Source organism: Cydia amplana, chromosome 21 (assembly GCF_948474715.1).
Source record: "Cydia amplana chromosome 21, ilCydAmpl1.1, whole genome shotgun sequence".
Lineage (NCBI taxonomy): Eukaryota > Metazoa > Arthropoda > Insecta > Lepidoptera > Tortricidae > Cydia > Cydia amplana.
Window position 1 is genome coordinate 8,305,026 of NC_086089.1, and position 21,580 is coordinate 8,326,605.

Genomic DNA, 21,580 nt, shown 5'->3' on the forward strand with positions numbered 1-21,580 from the left:
TAGTAGTTTATGCAACAGTGATATAATAAGGGTTCTTAAAATTCAAGGGTCGAAGTTACAAAACGAGACGTAGTCGAGTTTTGTAAAAAAAGACCCGAGAATTTTAAGAACCAATTATGAGCTGTTGCATACATTACTTTTTCTATGACAGCTGCAGCAAAAAAAAAGAGTTATTATTAAAAAAAAAGAGTTATTATTAAAAAAAAAGAGTTATTATTTAAAAAAAATTGAGTTATTATTAAAAAAAAAAGAGTTATTATTGTAAATGAAAACATACCTCTTTCAATCAAGATGATCGGAACTTGTATCTTAAAAAAAAATAAAGCAGTTGTATTATACTCATAAGATGACTGCTAGCTTAAAAATAACAAAAAAAAAATAGGAAGTACAAAGGCGAACTTATCCCTTTGAGGGATCTCTTCCAGTTATCCTTTGAGTTAGTCATAAGTCTTTTCTTTCTTTCTGTGTATTTATTTGTGATGTTGGATGCTCTAATTAACTCTAATGGGTAACCCATTAGAGTAAATTAGAACCCATTATGGGTTTATTTGTATCTGGTAATTAATTAATACCAATACTAGGACAGTTGACTATTATTTATTGTAATAATTAATAAATGACAAGCGCACATCTTACTCGTACAATGTCTATATCCCAAGAGAAAGGGGACCGGAGCAGACTGCGTTTAGTTACCACAGTATTGTATAACTGTGTACTTATACTGAAATTCTATTATTGTTATTGTTTCTCAAAAACTCCGGTTTTAGAAACCTACTGCACCTTGACCGGCTTTTACCTACTATAGTTTTTTTAAGACAAAACTGAAAGGTATTTAAGAGCCAACGCCAGTCTTTACTCAGCGTAAGAATCTAGGGTAAATTAGGGTGGCGTGGCGCTCGTAACTCAAGTGGAAAGATAGGCCCCGGTCCACACCTTTAGGGACATGACCTTTTCCGGTTTTAAACACGTTTGGGCATACATTTATTGGAAACTTCTGGATACATGAAACCAAAAAGAAGTTTTTAAGATCACCGAATAAACCACATGCAGCGGGCTCAGCACGGTTCCATTTTTATCGACTATCACTATGGCCGTCACTTTCGCACTTACATACTTGTTAGAACGTGACAGGCATGGTGATAAACGATAAAAATGCGACCGTGCTACTAGGGCAGCTGTCTGTCACTGTCACAGCTCGGCCACGACATTGAGCGACTTGCGACGGCGGCAGCGATAATCATAGGTTGGAGCGAGACACAGCGATCCGACCTTTCGTACCCACCTATGGTTGTCGCTGCCGCCGTCGCAAGTCGCTCAATGTCGTGGCCGAGCCGCCATGTTGGTTAGAGGGGTATGAATGAAACACAGCTAGTATTCTATTATTTATACCACGTCAATGACAAACAAGCACACAGGCCGCCTGGCAATCACTATCACTTACATAGTATAAAACAAAGTCGCTTCCCGCTGTCTGTCTGTCCCTATGTATGCTTAAATCTTTAAAACTACGCAACGGATTTTGAAGCGGTTTTTTAGGGTTCCGTAGCCAAATGGCAAAAAACGGAACCCTTATAGATTCGTCATGTCTGTCTGTCTGTCCGTCTGTCCGTCTGTCTGTCCGTCCGTATGTCACAGCCACTTTTCTCCGAAACTATAAGAACTATACTGTTGAAACTTGGTAAGTAGATGTATTCTGTGAACCGCATTAAGATTTTCACACAAAAATAGAAAAAAAACAATAAATTTTTGGGGTTCCCCATACTTCGAACTGAAACTCAAAAATTTTTTTTTCATCAAACCTATACGTGTGGGGTATCTATGGATAGGTATTCAAAAATGATATTGAGGTTTCTAATATAATTTTTTTCTAAACTGAATAGTTTGCGCGAGAGACACTTCCAAAGTGGTAAAATGTGTGTCCCCCCCCCTGTAACTTCTAAAATAAGAGAATGATAAAACTAAAAAAATATATGATGTACATTACCATGTAAACTTCCACCGAAAATTGGTTTGAACGAGATCTAGTAAGTAGTTTTTTTTTATACGTCATAAATCGCCTAAATACGGAACCCTTCATGGGCGAGTCCGACTCGCACTTGGCCGCTTTTTTATTTAATAGATAGAGTGATTCAAGAGGAAGGTTTATTTATAATTTGTTAACCCGTGCGAAGCCGGGGCGGGACGCTAGTAAATAATAATATAGGCGATGTTTATGACGAATTCGTGAACGTAATACCGTTACAGAACCCATTTCATCAACAGATAGCGCACTCATTAGTTTGTCAATTATCGTTATCAACTTATCACATGACCGTTATCGATCTACATTCTACATATACACGTGGGGAGAAAGGTAATCAAGGTTTTGGGATCAAAATTCCATTAGGCAAGTTTTTACGTTTGACGAAACAAGTGATATACGAGGGGCGTTCAAAATATTCTCGGTATTGATATCTTACGACCTCTTCTAAAATTTCTTTCGTTACTGGCCGCTAAGGTTTATTCATTGACATTAAAAAAAAGTATAATTCGAACCGAGATGGTCTTTTGTTTTTCTGCAATTGCTGAACAAACATGAACATCATGTGCGAATTGACAATGTTAACTAAATTAGAACATCGATGCGTGATAAAATTCTTGACAAAACAGGGTAAAAATCAAAAAACCATAAAAGAGGAAATGGATTGTGTTTACCGTGAGTCTGCTCCTTCTTTATCTACCATTCAAAAGTGGTCAAGCGAGTTTAAACGCGGAAGGGAGAGTATTGAAGATGACCCTAGACCTGGCCGGCCTGTAGTAGCTACTTCACAAGAAAATATTGATAAAGTGGAAAAACTTATATTGGAAGATGGTCGAGTGAAGGTAAAATCTATAGCACAAGTAACCAATCTCTCTATTGGTACCGTACATGATATTATACATGACCATCTTAATATGTCAAAAGTAAGTGCAAGATGGGTTCCGCGAATGCTGACTCGGCTTCAAAAAGACATGCGTGTAGCTTGTTGTTCCGATTTTATTGACCTGTGCGGTGAAAATCCTGATGAGGTGCTGCAAAGAATAGTTACTGGAGATGAAACCTGGGTTCATCATTATGACCCAGAGAGTAAACAAGAGTCCATGCAGTGGCACATTAAGGGTTCAGCTCATCCCAAGAAGTTCAAGGTTATCCCTTCAGCTGGCAAGGTCATGGCCACGATATTTTGGGATTGTGAAGGAGTATTACTAATCGATTATAAAGAAAAAGGTGTAAATATCACAGGACAGTACTACGCTAACATTCTACGTCAATTAAAGGATGTAATTAAAGAAAAGAGGCGAGGAAAGTTAACCAAAGGTATTCTGCTTCTGCATGACAACGCCCCCGTCCATACTGCTCATATTGCCAAGGCAGCTATTGTTGAATGTGGGTTTAAAACTGTTACTCACCCACCGTATAGTCCGGACTTAGCCCTCAGCGACTTCTTTTTGCTCCCCAATCTTAAAAAGGATCTGCGTGGAAATAAATTTTCTGACGATGAAGCATTGAAGGCGGCAGTGGAGGAGCATTTTTACACGAAAGATAAAAAATATTTTTACGAGGGATTAAAAAAAAGAATTGATCGATCTTTTAAGTGTATGAACATAGGGGGGGAGTATATTGAAAAATAAAAATATCAAACTTTTCGTACTTGTTTGTTTTCATTCTCATACCGAGAATATTTTGAACACCCCTCGTATGTTTATAAACTTTAGACAGACTCCGTTTTTTTTTTGGGCGTTTTTGAAGTGAAAACTTCTTTGGCGGCGCTGTGCACTTTTTGAGGTGGGGAAAAAATGTTAAACTCGAGACAGCGTAAGACGATCACGTGACCGTAAGATTTAGATCGCCACTCATTTAGATGGCATTTAAATCAATAAAGAAAAACTCAATGACATTACATGAAAAACTGTTAAATGTTTTGAGTTTTTCTTTATTGATTTAAATGCCATCTAGTGAGTTTCCCTCTAACTGGTATATAACTCGAGTACTAACAGTGATGTGCTTAGGGGTTTCAAGTAATTAACGCTAACGCTAGATGGCGTTAACCTCAATTATACATTGTGCATTTTGCACTAGTCATTGAGTTTTCACTTCTGCCGGCACTCCCCGAGTACAACCGTTGTTGCTTGTTATTTTTAACGCGCATATTTGTTGACACGTTGACCTTATTTGCCCCCCACCTTTCTTTTTCTTTCTTTCTTTTTTTTATTTGGACCTACTGTCCATATACCTAATTACGAAGTCAAATGTCAATTCATTATGGCATTATGACAAGCGGAGGCATGTCAGTGTGCTAACATAACAATTTTTATAGAATTTGTTGTAGTCGGGTAAAAAAATAAATATTTTTTTTATTCGGGACCGTTCGCAATTGTTTTTGAATACAGCATCTTGTCTTGCGAATTATTCAGAAAAACATTAACATAAATTAACGAATATAAATACGAAGTACATACTCATAAACTTTGACTAACAAAAACTTAATAAAGTAGTAGTTTAAAAAAAAAACGTATAATGTCGATAAGGATTTAAAGACAGTAAAAATAATTTGATTAAATAATTTGAGTATGATACGATTAAATATGATAAAAATAAATTAAATTATTATTAAATTAAATATTAAATATGGTATGATATGATAAAAGGAGCATGTTTCATAACATTGTTTTCCTTATACACAATTACACACGCAATATGTTCAATCATAACAGGGCTTGCTTCCCTCGTATTACTAAATGACCTCGCATATGATCGGCTATCTCGCACTCACCATTCTCATTCCTTGTAGTTTTGAGTATATTAACACTATAATATAGTCTCGACTTGCCCTGTTGAGAGGAAAAGCTTTCAGGTTTAAATAAAAATCACTCCGAATTTGTACTTTATTGCATGAAAGTAAAGTACACAATCGATTGCAGTTTTAAATGCTTTACTGCAGCAAGGGAAAGTGCAAGTGCACCGAGTATCGATTTCAGTCTTGGGAAAATTGGCATTCTTCCTGTTCCCAACTTTCTTAGAGTAGGTAAGGGGTAGTGGAAAGGTAAGAATACGAGTTACGAGCTTTCAGAAACCCTAATGTAAATTTCATTCGATAGCGTGACGTGACGTAAGTCTCATTTTGTATGGGATTTTAAACAGCGCGTAAAGCGGGGAGTTTTGGAAACTCAAAATCCCATATAAATTATATACTGGGTCAACCAAATCTTGTCAGTAAATAGGAAAAAAAAACTATACTCATCATTTTCTTTTGGGTGCTAGTACTAGTGTAAGACAAAGATAGTATGATTCTCTCTGTCTATGTTTGAAATCAAACAGACCTTTAACACACTATACTTACAAACGCGTACGTCACTTACGTCACGCTATAGAATGAAATTTACACTACTAGGGGTGGGGTATTGGATGGCATAGCGGCTTTATTTCATGGTTTACATTTGCGTAATTTGTGGGGTTGCGTCACTTTCGTTTGCTTTATATAGTTTAAAGGTTTTTTTTCATATAGGAAGAGCAAGTCATCCCCTGCCTGCTATACGGCCACATGTCAAAATGTATGATTATTGGAAAGTAAACCAATACTTACTGTATAAACCTAGATACATTATCCGTGAAAAACTGAATTCCTGTCGCATCACTTTGGCAAAAATCCATAAGCGAACGGCAAATTCTTATACTGTTCCAAGCACTGCACTCAATTTACAGAACAAACACAGATAACAAAAATAAATATCACTAAATAGACTTTGAGCACGCCAACAACACTATTTAAACACTTTTTTTTAAACTCCGCGCTAAATCAAAACTAAATTCCAACTTCGAACACGCGTGCTAGTGATGTCCGCAAACGAGTGATACGATAACCGGTGACGAGTGCTCGACCATAACTACCGATTTCGATGCGTCGCGAATAATTTTATCAAAACGATATGTATTTATTCCTTTGTTCTGCGGAGCAATGACAGCGCACAAGGATGGGATAAAAAAACCGGCCAAGTGCGAGTCAGACTCGCACACGGAGGGTTCCGCACCATCAACAAAAAATAGAGCAAAAAAATCGTGTTTGTTGTATGGGAGCCCACCTAAAATATTTATTTTATTTTATTTTTAGTATTTGTTGTTATAGCGGCAACAGAGATACATCATTTGTGAAAATTTCAACTGTCTAGCTATCGCGGTTCATGACATGACATACAGCCTACCCTAGTAGAACGGTCGCATTTTTAGGGTTCCGTAGCCAAATGGCAAAAAACGGAACCCTTATAGATTCGTCATGTCTGTCTGTCTGTCTGTCTGTCCGTCTGTCCGTCTGTCTGTCCGTCCGTATGTCACAGCCACTTTTCTCCGAAACTATAAGAACTATACTGTTGAAACTTGGTAAGTAGATGTATTCTGTGAACCGCATTAAGATTTTCACACAAAAATAGATAAAAAACAATAACTTTTTGGGGTTCCCCATACTTCGAACTGAAACTCAAAAATTTTTTTTTCATCAAACCCATACGTGTGGGGTATCTATGGATAGGTCTTCAAAAATGATATTGAGGTTTCTAATATAATTTATTGATGTGACATAAAAATACAAAATAAACTAAGGTTTAAGGTTTCTAATATCATTTTTTTCTAAACTGAATAGTTTGCGCGAGAGACACTTCCAAAGTGGTAAAATGTGTGTCCCCCCCCTGTAACTTCTAAAATAAGAGAATGATAAAACCTAAAAAAAATATACGATGTACATTACCATGTAAACTTCCACCGAAAATTGGTTTGAACGAGATCTAGTAAGTAGTTTTTTTTTAATACGTCATAAATCGCCTAAATACGGAACCCTTCATGGGCGAGTCCGACTCGCACTTGGCCGCTTTTATCGTTTGTCACCATGCCTGTCACGTTCTAACAAGTATGTAAGTGCGAAAGTGACGGGCATAGTGATAGTCGATAAAAATGGAACCGTGCTGAGCCCGCTGGTGACAGACGGGTCGGACGGACGGACAGCGAAGTCTTAGTAATAGGGTCCCGTTTACCCTTTGGGTACGGAACCCTAAAAAGGACGGGTTATCAAGTTATCATATATGTTAACGTTGTAAATAGGCGTACGGTAGGCGTATCCTTTTTTGTGTGTTGTCACTCGTTTAGTTTTAGTTTAGTTGTAGCTTAGTTTTAAGTCAGGTACCCACTGAAAATCAGCGTCATGGCTTGCCGTGGCATTATGCTGAGTGGGGGGATCCTGTTTAGCATCTAGAATGTGTTGTATGTGTTATTTTAATGTATTGTCCAATGTTTTTTAGATCTAGATTATACTCTAGACAGAATTTACCTTTGTGTGAAACATGTTTACGATTTCAACATCTAAGGTCATGTCATACAGTTATCAGGCGATAAGATAAATTATTCATATCTTAATATAAGTATTTAATTAATATTTTTAATCACAATTGACCGAGTGATAATGAAGGTTTCGCTTTCAGTTTGTTCAAAAATGCTTTCGCATGTCCTGCTTTTCTACTGTAGGTACATATCGCATTTCTTAATCGTTTCTATACATCTTATGAAACAAAGTCCTCCGCCGCGTCTGTCTGTATCTTCGCAATAAACTCAAAACCCGGACAAGTGCGAGTCTGACTCGCCCACCGAGGCTTCCGTTGTTTTTATTAGTATTTGTTGTTATAGCGGCAACAGAAATAAATGATCGGTGAAAATTTCAACTTTCTAGCTATCACGGTTCATGAGATACAGCCTGGTGGCAGACAGACAGACGGACAGAGGAGTCTTAGTAATAAGGTCCCGTTTTTACCATTTGGGTACGGAACCCTAAAAACTACTGAACAGATTTTCATACGGTATTAACGGTATTCACCTATCAATAGATGATTCTTGAAGGGTTTAAGTATATAATTTCAATAATTTGTAAAGGGTAACCCGTGCGAAGCCAGGGCGCTCGCTAGTGAATTACTAAAATCATAACCGTTTTTAGGGTTCCGTAGCCAAATGGCAAAAACCGGAACCCTTATGGATTCGTCATGTCTGTCTGTCTGTCTGTCTGTCTGTCCGTCTGTCTGTTCGTCCGTATGTCACAACCACTTTATTCCGAAACTATAAGAACTATACTGTTGAAACTTGGTAAGTAGATGTATTCTGTGAACCGCATTAAGATTTTCACACAAAAATAGAAAAAAAATACAATAAATTTTTGGGGTTCCCCATACTTAGAACTGAAACTGAATTTTTTTTTTTTCATCAAACCCATACGTGTGGGGTATCTATGGATAGGTCTTTAAAAATGATATTGAGGTTTCATTTTTTTCTAAACTGAATAGTTTGCGCGAGAGACACTTCCAAAGTGTTAAAATGTGTGTGTGTCCCCTGTAACTTCTAAAATAAGAGAATGATAAAACAAAAAAAAATATATGATGTACATTACCATGCAAACTTCCACCGAAAATTGGTTTGAACGAGATCTAGTTGACCGAAGCGTAGCGAAGGTCTACGTTTTGACTCGGGCATTTTGCTTTTGTATGTCCGGATGTTTTCCTCTACAGGTCACAATTCTCAACCGATTCTTGTGAAATTTTGTGACCAGATTCTATGAGTAAATAATTTTTTTTTTGTCGAACCCGTTTTTGTAAATTTTCAAACATGGAGGAGTTGTGATACCTCGCGCTTAAACAAATAGTCGTATCGATATCATAAGAGTATTTTCTTTTTGAGACATATTTACATAGTAAATAGCAAAAAATGCAGAAAAATTGTATTGCTGGTTTAGGCGGTATTTAGATATTTAGTTTGTACTCGAGAATGAGTAGCCGAATTTCGTCAGCTTAGCTAAGAACTATCATGGCGCATTTTGTAAACAATCGCTTTTTTGTTTGCACACAGAAAGTCTGGGTTCGATCCCCAGTAAGACATAACTGTTTGTTTTTTGTTTTTTCACTTAAACTTTACTTTAATTATTTTTAATAAATTATAATCTTTGTATTGGTGATTGATCAAACCGCAATAAGCTATGCTCGCGAGGTCTACAGCTCACAGAGCCACTAGTAAGTAGTTTTTTTTTTAATACGTCATAAATCCCCTAAATACGGAACCCTTCATGGACGAGTCCGACTCGCACTTGGCCGCTTTTTTTTGGTGTTGCCGCAGTCGGGTAAAGGAGGTTGCCGTATAATTTTTCACCGTTAACTATCCTTGAACGAACCGGTCAGGTTCAATGACCGAGCATGCATTTCGCAATGCACGCCATAACATATGGTTAAGATTGTGTTGTTTAAACTCACATGACATCATACGACTAGCTGCTAGAGTCTGTGCGGAAAGAGAAGAGTCGTAGAATGTATGGGGCCCAATACATTCGAGGACTGTGACACTAGTCTATAACAAGAACTACGAGAAATAGAATTGCAATACGTATATTAACATACCTAGGGCACAGAATAAAAAATAAGTACAGAAGACTCACTCTCTAACAAAACGCGTCTGTTACGATCAGCACATATATGGCCGCTAGGTGGCGACAGCGCCACGCGCGGCTTATGGCTTTCCCCAAAATTGGGGCCGAACGGATGTACTCATAGCTACCTGTAGCAAAGCGACGAAATCGCGGAGTGAGACACGCCTGCCTAGGGCTACTGCCCTAAGAAATGGTAAGTAAGAAATGGTTTCGGCTTCGCTTCGGCCTGATCTTTCTTATTTTCTGGCCGAGGTGTGTTAGGTGCCTATACTATTTTTCTGAGGAGCCGGAAAGCGGCAACTTCATTTAGCGCAAAGGGCCGAAAGTTGGCGCTTTCCGGCCGGAGAACATAAAAAAATTATATTATGCATGTACCTATGTATATACTTTGATTTCGACGTCTATGATTGCAAGCTTCAAGCTCAAGCTAATATGCCAGTTTTCATTACGAGTATTTATTATTTCACGCTTATCCAATATTTCGTCATTATTGCTAAAGTTTTTGTTGTAAAGATATCGAAGTAGGTATGTCTTTGTTCGATATATTGCACCGAATGCACGCACTTCGTACTGGTTTCATACGAAAAACTTAATCACCTGTGTTATCAGTAAATTACATAGACATACTTAACATCATTAATTAACCTGCCTTAATCAACCTGTTTGCATCTGATCTTTAACCCTTTTTAAAGAAAATAACATTTAAATATCAGCCTTAATCCATGTTCATAAGGTCCACTTTGGTAATCTTTATACAAGTGAAACCTTCTCTTAGTTTCTAGATGGTTGATGTACTTTTGAACGGTGTAGTGTAAATAAATAGATTTCGAGTTAAATAGGGTCATGAGTCAATGTGTCGCTATGGAGCAGTGACAAGACAAAAACCAGTATCCACATGGCACATACATATTATCCTCCTAAGGCCCAAGGTCCTACCCATAGTACTTATTAACTTTGTTATTCAGACCCAGCTCCTTCAACAATTGTGTAGTCATAGCGTACCACGGTCCTACCAGTAGGACTTAATAGAAAACCCATCATTTTGTTTTTAAATTACGCGCTTATCGAAATTGGCTTCTAAAGGACTGTTTTGTTTTGTCTGTGAGCCCTTTAACAAGTTCGCAAAAAAAAAAACAAAGTGCTGTAGTAGGTGCTGTATAAATACAATAACATTTAAAAAAGTCTTCTAAGTACTTGGGTCTGACTGAATGAGTATAAAACAATAGTACTACTGGTAGGACTACGGGCCGTACTGACTACATACTCAATTTTTCGTTGGGCCTTAGGAGGATATATGTAAACACATTCATATAGGTAGTATGTTATTAAATAACTCTAAATTTATATGTACGTCCCCTGGGTATTAACTTGGGTAAAGGGGCCCACTGATTAACAGTCCGCCGGACGGTATCGGCCTGTCAGTTAGAACAAAAATTTGACAGTTCCGAACTGACAGGCTGATACCGTCCGGCGGACTGTTAATCAGTACGCATTGTCCTAGTAAGCAGCAATATAAACTATACGAGGGGAGGTTGAAATATTCGTGGCCTAAGCTAGAAAATAAAAAATAAATAAAAAAAAACTAAGTATGCTGTTTTTTTCCCCGCCTCTTTGGCAGTTTAAATATTGCCGCCATTACTAACGATTATAATATGATTATTAACGATTTAACGATTCATAATTCTAAGTGTAAGGCCGGAGTAGACGCTCGAAGCGGAGCGTTCGGCGGGGCGTGCAGCGTTGCGTCGGGGTCAGGAGTAAGTAATTTGAGCAGCGTGCACTAAGGCCGCTCCTATACGCTTGCATTTGTTTCATGCACGCCGCACGCCCCGACCCGCTGCATGCCCAACTCGAGCGTCCACTCAGGCCTTACACTAAGGCTGCGAACTTTTCAGCCGCCCTCGTACATACCTAGTATACACCTAAACAAAAGAACTAAAATTAAATCACTGACGAAACATAGATTTGTCTTGGATAAATTGTAGTGATAAGATAACAGGTGATAAAGTGAAAATAATAAGTGATAAATATGATAGGTAAAGGGTTAGGTATTATTTAGTAGATTCATAACAATGCTACCGAATTGTCAATCGCGTTCTGAAGGATTCTTGGCCATCTTGATTTCTTGACCATCCGCCATAAAGCCGCACCCATACAATCGATGTAACGCTCTCATTTGGGGCATTATCTTTGAAAAGGGACCTTATTGTCGATGGCGCTTATGCCGCACAGCTCCGCGCGGCATTGTATTTATATCGGAGCATCGTCAATAATGGCGTAAGCGCCATCGACATTCGACAATAAGGTCCCTTTTCATAGATAACGTCACATTTTAAAACGACATAAACATTGTTAAACATACAAAGAAAATAGAGCTAGTAGACAGTGTTGCCAACTATGATTTTGAAAAAATGCTAGACTAATGCCTAATACATATTATTATATGCATAATAATGAGAATATCGTCGGGTGACAAGCAAAAGTCACACTCTAAAAAATGAAGACCAACTAAGAGCAGTTTTCTCTTAGTTGACGTTAAGTTAATTATAACAATAACGATCTTATATAAATCAAAGAAACCTGATTACTTAAAACAATAAGTGTATCTGTGATTGAACTAATAAAGTAGGTATGTTATTAATCCTAACAATTGTATACTTTGCATCTATCATTAACTTGTTGGCATAATTATGTAACGTAGGTTGATTCAATCCTTAACAAATTAATTAGAACAGATAAATATGGTAATAGTTATGAACATTTTAATAGTTTATGTGATTATTTTCTCTTTGTTGATTTACATAAGACTTGGTATTTTAATCAACTAAACATATAATATTTAGAACAACGAAGATAAAACATTCAATCCCATTATGATCAAGTTATTGTATTAATTACGAAACTAATATTCCATTCTATTAAGAATTATTTGATAAATCGATTTTCTTCACAATTAAATTAAATAATCAGTTAATCCGTTCAATCAAGAGATAAGTAGGGGGGGGCCGGTGCACCCACGGTCCTCCCCGCCCGCGCCCCTGCGGCGCCTGTGACCGTGCGAGTGGGGAGTCAGTCTCAGCCTCGACGTTCAACATTCAACTACTTAGTCATTCAAGTACGCGTCAACGAAATAAACTTTACTTGTGCCTTTATTTCACGGCAAGCCTGGAACAGTGAACGTGTTACCTTTGCTTTGTGTATCTAATGTATAATAGTGTATGTGCAACATGGAGCAAGTGCTAATCGCGGCGACGGGAATAAAAGGCGCGGGGACGGGCCGGGATAGTTATGTGGGAATCCCTGTTGTGGACTAATGAGACCCCAGGTCTACCCAGTAAAACCCCTGTTGGCCGCCTCAAGGCTTTAAGGCGAGGCACGGGAAACGATCGGGACCATGCTTCCGAAACCCCGCCAGCGGCTGTCCGAACTGCGGACTCGACTTCGGAGGAACTGTTTCCCTTTACTTCTCTAAGAGTGCGCCATTTTTTGCGCATTGGCCATCCCAGGGACCCTCGTGTAGGCGACAGACGTCCCCGAGCCTGCCGCCAACGGGTACCCATAAGGGGGAAATCGACGGTTGTACGCCAAACGGTCATTATATTTGTAGCCCGTTTTAAATGTTAATTATAATATATATGTAAGGTATGTAAAAGAAAGTTCGATTTTTAAATGTAAAACGTTTAGTTTTCTAAATTTTTAGATGAATAAATAACATCTTATTATATATATTTTTTGTTTTATTCATTTACCCCCTTTTCATAAAACTTTACTGTGTTAAATTTGAATCTCAATTGTTTAATCAGTTCAACTATGAAGCTTGTTTGTTTGTTGTTGTGTTTTATTGTACTAGTACAATTGATGAAGAATGGTATATTGTACTAGACAAGCTTCATAGTTGAACTGATTAAACAATTGAAATTCAAATTTAACAATTTCTTAGTTCTGGCTAATAAGATGCATAAGTCGATGCAATCATGTTCTTAGTTGAACTTATTAGGGTCAAATAGTTGATACAGTAATTCTTCATGTTAATATTGATTTACATCTTAGTTGAAATGATTAAACAATTGAGATTCAAATTTAACAATATCTTAGTTCAGGCTTATAAGGTGCATTAGTCGATGTAATCATGTTCTTAGTTGAACTTATTTGGGTCAAATAGTTAATACAGTAATTCTTCATGTTGATATTGACCTACATCTTAGTTAAACTGACTTGTTTGTATTAGTTGGTAGAGTAACTTATCATGATAATAATTATCAAGCCCTTAGTTGATCTTGCTAGGAGCAATTAGTTAGCATAATTATTTTTCGTGTAAATATTGAACAAGATCTTAATTGGTTCAGTTACATAGATATAGTAATAGCAATCAGAATTACCTTATTTGATGTGTCTAAGATCTTGTTAGGCTCGTATGGAATCAAGATGCTTGATTACGACTATCAAGATATTGATAGGGCCAACCAAATTTTTTTTAGAGTGCACTAACTAACATCATTGAAATTATTGGACAATAAACCGTGTTACAAGTGTAATAAAGTGCATTGTTACTTTAATTTTTTGATAGTACTTAGTGAGTTTTGCTTGTCACCCGACGATATGCCAAAAATAAAAATATTGAAAAGGGCACTTAAAAATAATATGGAATCTAAAAATATGCAGTGAAATACACCGTTGTTTGTTATTTATAGTCTGTCAAGCCATTTCCGTCGGTAGCAAAAAGGGCCAAATTTAAAAAATGTAGGCGCGAGCCGCGAAGGGCAATCGACCCATAGAAAATTTGAATTTCTTATAGTCCGTCGACGTCCATCCGCCCATGCACCACCACAAGTCAAAATTAATATGAAAATATGAACCACATAAGGCGATGGCGCATGTTTTTACTGCCAAATTGGTGCAAACTTGGCTTCGACCAAATATGCTAGAAAATATGCCAGATGGTAAATGGAAAATTTTGTTGCCAATGCGAGTGAAAATATGCCAGATCTGGCATCAATTATGCCAAGTTGGCAACACTGCTAGTAGACGTTTTGTAATGGTAAAATTTAACACATTGAGAGCCGGGCCCGCTCGGCGGGTTCTCTGTTCGTAGTCGCTTTCCTCTACAAAGCGGGAAAACGCTGGGATCGGCTACGAGTGTAGCGTTACGAAAACATTGGCACTGGCAGTAAATGTGTTAATACAGTCAGCAGCAGAAGTTGCTAAGCGGGCGAGCTGTTCAAAATTACCTTGATACGCTCTTATTATCTTAACAATAAAGTCGCGTCAAGATAATTTTGAACATATGACCCGCTTAGCAACTTCTGCTGCTGACTATATAGTCGCTATCAGATATATCGGAGCGGCCATGCATGGTGTTCACAATATCTGAACATGGACTCTAACACCCTGACAATAGAGACGTGTTCAGATATTTGTGAGCGCCTTAGCCGCATCGATATATCTGATGGCGACTGTACAACGCGACCACAGACCGCATTTATTTCAACGTCATAACACAAATGCCAATTTCAAACATAATAGCAAAAACCCACAGCCTGTGTCATTGCAACATAGCCTTTTCCTAAACAACCTAAAATAAATACTAAACCTACAAAACATTAAGCTCATAATCCACCGCTCTACAAACGGTAATCCATTAAAGTCAAAGTTAAACAAATGTGTGTTTAATATCCTAAGAATTAAGATCGATTTTTCTAGAAATGCTTGTTCAGGATTTTCAGTACGCTTGCACCAGGCTTGCACTGGCCGTGTATTCTCATTGCCTACAGAGCGCTAGCGATCGACGCTGAGTCAACCAATTTAACTGTACCCCTTATACTCGTATCGGTAAGAAATTGAGAGGATTTATACTGGTTTATTTTAGCGATCGTCGCAATTGCGATTGTAATAACACAGCCTGGTTGGTAATGAACTCAATGTGTATACATAAATCATTTAAGGAAAAAACTACATTTTTATATCACAGACACTAAAATTATAGTGTGATTGGCCAATTTACTAACAATCGTCTTGTTTTTGTACCAATTATGTACTAAAGTTGTTGGAAAACATGGAGCAATCAATTTTTTATAAGTGCCAAGGTATACGTTTTTTAGTTATATTCCTTATGGGTCAACGTAAGCACTTACTGACTGAATATGACACAAATCAAATGCACATACCTAACCCAACCAAAATATTGACATCCACAATATGAAGTATCTGGGAGGCCGAGCTTTGCTCGAAAAACATATAAAAACTCAAAAACGCGCGTTTTCGCAGAGATAAGACCTAGCTTGATCGATTTTTTGCCCCCAAAAACCCCTATATAGCAAATTTCATCGAAATCGTTAGAGCCGTTTCCGAGATCCTCGAAATATATATATGTATAAATATTAAATAAATATACAAGAATTGCTTGTTTAAAGGTATTAGATAGATTAGATAACTTTGTACCAGCTTACTTGTATTATTACACAGTTGTTAATGGTATGGACTTTGGACTTTATGGTAATACAGTACTAGTTATGGTTTGTAAGCATTATAATCTGTAACTACGAGGGGTGTTCAAAATATTCTCGGTATGAGAATGAAAACAAACAAGTACGAAAAGTTTGATATTTTTATTTTTCAATATACTCCCCCCCTATGTTCATACACTTAAAAGATCGATCAATTATTTTTTTTAATCCTGCATAAAAATATTTTTTATCTTTGGTGTAAAAATGCTCCTCCACTGCCGCCTTCAATGCTTCATCATCGGAATAGTTATTTGTACAACAAGAGATCAAAGTTTGATATTTCTTCGAGTGCTTATTTTGAGTCCCGTGCAAGCGAAAGATTCTATAATAGATTCACGAGCGTAGCGAGTGAATCTAATTTAGAATCTTGAGCGTAGTAAGGGACTCAAAAGCGCACGAGATGTAAATAACTTTGATCTCGTGTAGTACACAACATTTTTCACCTCAGCAGTGAGAACATATTAGAGAACACGACAAATGTATTCCTTCTTCATCACTTACCTCTATTCACTCATGTTTTCTTAAGATATACCAACAATTAAATTTTCACCTCAGCAGCTCGAACAAGGGTACTTTGCTACTTAAAAACAGTGAGCAAAATCGCATTTTGCTCACTGAGTGAGCAAAATAGCATTTTGCTCATTTTGTCCCACTCAGTGAGCAAAATGCGATTTTGCTCACTGTTTTTAAGTAGCAAAGTACACTTGTTCGAGCTGCTGAGGTGAAAAATTTATTTCCACGCAGATCCTTTTTAAGATTGGGGAACAAAAAGAAGTCGCTGGGGGCTAAGTCCGGACTATACGGTGGGTGAGTAACAGTTTCAAACCCACATTCAACAATAGCTGCCTTGGCAATATGAGCAGTATGGACGGGGGCGTTGTCATGCAGAAGCATAACACCTTTGGTTAACTTTCCTCGCCTCTTTTCTTTGATTGCATCCTTTAATTGACGTAGAATGTTAGCGTAGTACTGTCCTGTGATATTTACACCTTTTTCTTTATAATCGATCAGTAATACTCCTTCACAATCCCAAAATATCGTGGCCATGACCTTGCCAGCTGAAGGGATGACCTTGAACTTCTTGGGATGAGCTGAACCCTTAATGTGCCACTGCATGGACTCTTGTTTACTCTCTGGGTCATAATGATGAACCCAGGTTTCATCTCCAGTAACTATTCTTTGCAGCACCTCATCAGGATTTTCACCGCACAGGTCAATAAAATCGGAACAACAAGCTACACGCATGTCTTTTTGAAGCCGAGTCAGCATTCGCGGAACCCATCTTGCACTTACTTTTGACATATTAAGATGGTCATGGATAATATCATGTACGGTACCAATAGAGAGATTGGTTACTTGTGCTATAGATTTTACCTTCACTCGACCATCTTCCAATATAAGTTTTTCCACTTTATCAATATTTTCTTGTGAAGTAGCTACTACAGGCCGGCCAGGTCTAGGGTCGTCTTCAACACTCTCCCTTCCACGTTTAAACTCGCTTGACCACTTTTGAATGGTAGATAAAGAAGGAGCAGACTCACGGTAAACACAATCCATTTCCTCTTTTATGGTTTTTTGATTTTTACCCTGTTTTGTCAAGAATTTTATCACGCATCGATGTTCTAATTTAGTTAACATTGTCAATTCCCACATGATGTTCATGTTTGTTCAGCAATTGCAGAAAAACAAAAGAACATCTCGGTTCGAATTATACTTTTTTTTAATGTCAATGAATAAACCTTAGCGACCAGTAACGAAAGAAATTTTAGAAGAGGTTGTAAGATATCAATACCGAGAATATTTTGAACGCCCCTCGTATGTATAAGGCAGTATGATTAAGTGGAATATTGTGACGAAATTCTGATGTGACATGACCTTGAAACCAGTGCAAAGGGGCATGTAGCACCTCTGGAGTTGCAGGCGTCCATAGGCTATGGTGACTACTTACCATCAGGCGGGTGTATGCTAATTTGCCATTGATGTGGTAAAAAACAAAAGGCTCAGAGGTTGGTGTCAAGCGACAACAAGTTTTATATGCTGGTCTTCACCACATTGACATTATATTTGTTGTTATACTTAATTTTAATTTGTATCAATTTAAGAAATAAGCATACCCTTTTAACAGTTCTAAAATTCAGTGTGGAAGTATATCCTAAACTTGTGAATCTTGTGATATTATCATAGTAGTCTTGACTTGTCTCTAATGTCCGCTCTACAATCCTGGACAAACTGTTTTTATTTACCCAAATGGTTGACGGGTAGAAAATGCCTTAAGCAATAAAGTTTAGATACATAAATTAATAAGAAAGCATAATTATATAAGCATCGTCGTGATTGTTATATAGATTTAAGAGCATATAAGATGTATTAAAATAAGTAAACAAAACTTGGTATCTAACATTCTAAGAAAAAAATTATGACCAATTTTGAGACTGATGAATCCAGCAACACAAAGTAAAATAGACATAGTATCCAGTAGATAATGGCTTATCTGCAAATAGAATATACTAATGTGCAAACGAAATTATAGTACATCTATTTGGCTGAAACTATGCAGCTGAATGCCTATAATTGTATTATTTATATGCTGCCCTGTCTATCATGCAGTAAAATGAAAAAATGCTATGTGTTAGAATTCCTAGTGAAAACTCAACTCTGATAACAGATTTGAGACCAGATCAGAGACATATTGACTAGTTTATCAGAAATCAGATTACATGTAGGATTTTGTCATGTGTTGTAGAAACATAAAGATAGCATGAGCATTTTCTACCGAACTGTTATAGATTGAGATACAGTTGAAAAAGATAATCAGCCAGAAAATTGACAAAATACTTACAATATCCGATATTGCTGGTCCTAAAAAGCACTTTGTCCACGGAGAAACACATTCAAAGGTCTTTTTCTTTAGCACAATACACTGAAAGACTTATGCATGAAAATAATAGCACAATTTCAAGAACACACAGTTCAAAAACACGGAAATTCGCAAGAGTTCGAAGTCTAATAAGAAACCTTTCGCTTTATTTTATTACGATCGTTTCGTAATTACGTGACAGATAAATGTGCGACTCGATGCAAATAATGAACGAAGAAGAAACAATATGTAGAAATACGAAAATAAATAAACAATATGGCAACATTGATCATGATCACAGTACATAATTATATGAAAAAACTTGGTAAATAGCCATAAAAAATTGTCGTAGCTCACTCATATAAAATTTAGTTCATATAATAAGTTTTCGTGATAAGAGCTTTTGACTTTATTATAAGTTCTATGCTTTACAATATTCTACCATCCCTAATTTTTATATTTTTTATTTACATGCAACCCTGAACGATCGTTCAATCTCAATTTTTGGTCAAGTGAAATAAAAATTGTAAGTGTAAATTATTTGTAATGGACTAAGTAAAACAGAAAATAAATATAAGTATTTATCGTACATAAATAAAATATTCCCAACCCGTAAGTTATCAACAAAATATTTATTTCCGGATATTTTTTGTGGAAAAAATTGTTTGGTAATTGGTATTTGAACGGTTGCTACAAGTCGTAGTGAGGTACTTAATCGAATAAAACCGATAATTTGTCATGGACTCAATATTTTTAATTGGCGTAACTTTTAACTTTATTAACTTCTCGTTGAATTATGCATAAAAACTTATAAATAAATAGTATCTTAATTACTATTATATCAAAAAATGACCCTGATAACTAGTGACCAAAATTAAAGATTGAACGCAGCATTAGAAGCAACAGGTTTCAAAAATTATTGATTTTTTGGCAAAAAGTTAGCTTGTATACGACACTCGCCGACAAAATGTACCGAATATCTGTGTTACTTGGATGGTACTTATTTATAGGATTTTATGGGATTTGTAAAAGTGTTGCTGAACAAACTCCAGTGACTTTTACGTTTAAAGAATATCAGTATAAAGATTCCCCTAAAAACGTAAGTAAACGCAAATGCAAACGTCCCTACATATAAAAAATGTAGTAATATTTATAATTCTCATTCGTATTTTCGATTCCATTTACAGGAAATGACATTTCGGGAGTTTGAAACCGCTTGTGAACAGAGCAGTGCCTGTAGCCACATGACCGGCCTTGCTCGAACTCGTTGCGTGAGGGAGTGTGTCTCCCCTTCGTGTTACAGGGAACTTTATCAAACGGACCCGGTAAGCTGAAGAACCCCGGTGTGGTACCGGTACCGCTGCACCGCGCGAACGGCGAAGGCGTGGCGTGAAATGAAATTTTGTATCACGATGTAGGTATAGGTAATTCGTAATCCCACACGGCGCCGCGCCTCCGCCGTTACGCGCGGTGCAACGGCGCGATGTGTTAAATAAATTTATCACAATCAGACATCAGTAAGAAACCAAAAATTAAACCTATGAGATTTGGATCAAACAAAAATACGTTACAAACAACAACAAGTGTTATAAAATATCCATTCTTTAGAAATGATCGGAGAATTTTGGCTTATAATACATACGCTCTGCTATAGAATACTATACTTAGATGATCATAACTTGTCTGTTTCAGCTTGAGGATGGTGAAATAGACGTGCGATTGAACTCCTTCAAAGGTTGCTTCATTCAAAGAAGTGGCAGAACTAGAAACTGATTTAATCATAGCGTCGTCTCTTCATTAGTCTTGATCTCTAATAAAATCAGAAAGATACGTAACAAGATACGATTTTTATTAACAGTAAGTAAAATTTATGACATTTATTTTCAGCAAGTCAATAATCTTATCATGTAAAAAAATTATGATTGTATTTATAGTTATTTGATTATTTCTTTTACAAGGGGGCAATGTTGTTATTTAACCTCTCGTGCTAATATTGATTTAAAAAAATTATGTGTCACTCTTTCGAATTACGTTTATGGAATTTTTCGCTTGCTCGGGTGAGCGACGAGCGTATTGAGTGGTTCGAAAAGTGGAATCTTGAGCGTTGCGAGAGTTTCAAGGCACGAAGGTTAAACAAATTTTGCCACCGAGTGATACATAAAATTTTTCATCACGCCAACGCAAGGAAAGTACTAATTATTTTTTGCAGGTTCATCTTTCATTCGCCAGCCCTATATCTTTTTTATTTTGTTTCAGCTCTTCTATGGCCTTATCACTCAGAGGAAAACTTTCATAAATTACGTAGCAGAAAACATAATTTAAGCAATAAAATATTACGAATTTATTCCCAAAATAATTTACTTGAACTTTCATGAAGAAAAAAAAGAAGGTAGTCAAGGATGTTCTTCGTGTGAATTATGGAACTAAAATGTATTGTTAGATTTTTATGACGAATGACGACGAGTATACAGCACGTTTTTAATGATTGCAGTTCTTGTTGTTTTTATAACTCTAATAAAATAAACACTTCATGTAATTGTATAATTTATTATTTTTCCTGTTTTATAAGAAATAGTATTACAATATTGAAATACAAATATCTTTATTCATTAAAAAAGGACACATATTTGCTTACATTATGTTAGCGACTGTAATTTTATAGTTACATTAACAACACAATATTTGTAAAAAGTAGGTATATAAATAAAAGAAAAGCAGGATCGCGTTTCATAATGGTTGCTTCCATGTTGCTTCAT

At 36.7% G+C, this 21,580-nt stretch overlaps 2 protein-coding genes across 2 annotated transcripts in view; one reads left to right on the forward strand and one right to left on the reverse strand.

Moving 5' to 3' along the window:
* The window catches only part of LOC134657867 (uncharacterized), a 93,281-nt gene extending 74,253 nt beyond the window's left edge, over window positions 1-19,028 (reverse strand). The window contains exon 1 of the mRNA XM_063513447.1: window positions 18,807-19,028. The gene's annotated coding sequence lies outside the window, so the exon portion shown is untranslated. The remainder of the gene's footprint in view (window positions 1-18,806) is intronic.
* A 718-nt stretch (window positions 19,029-19,746) lies between these two features.
* LOC134657925 (uncharacterized) lies at window positions 19,747-21,291 on the forward strand. The gene is made up of 4 exons (XM_063513509.1): window positions 19,747-19,923; window positions 20,012-20,149; window positions 20,517-20,681; window positions 21,081-21,291. The coding sequence occupies exons 1-3, from the start codon at window positions 19,792-19,794 to the stop codon at window positions 20,595-20,597; spliced, it is 351 nt and encodes a 116-aa protein (XP_063369579.1). The 5' UTR covers window positions 19,747-19,791; the 3' UTR covers window positions 20,598-20,681; window positions 21,081-21,291.
* Window positions 21,292-21,580: the final 289 nt, after the last annotated feature.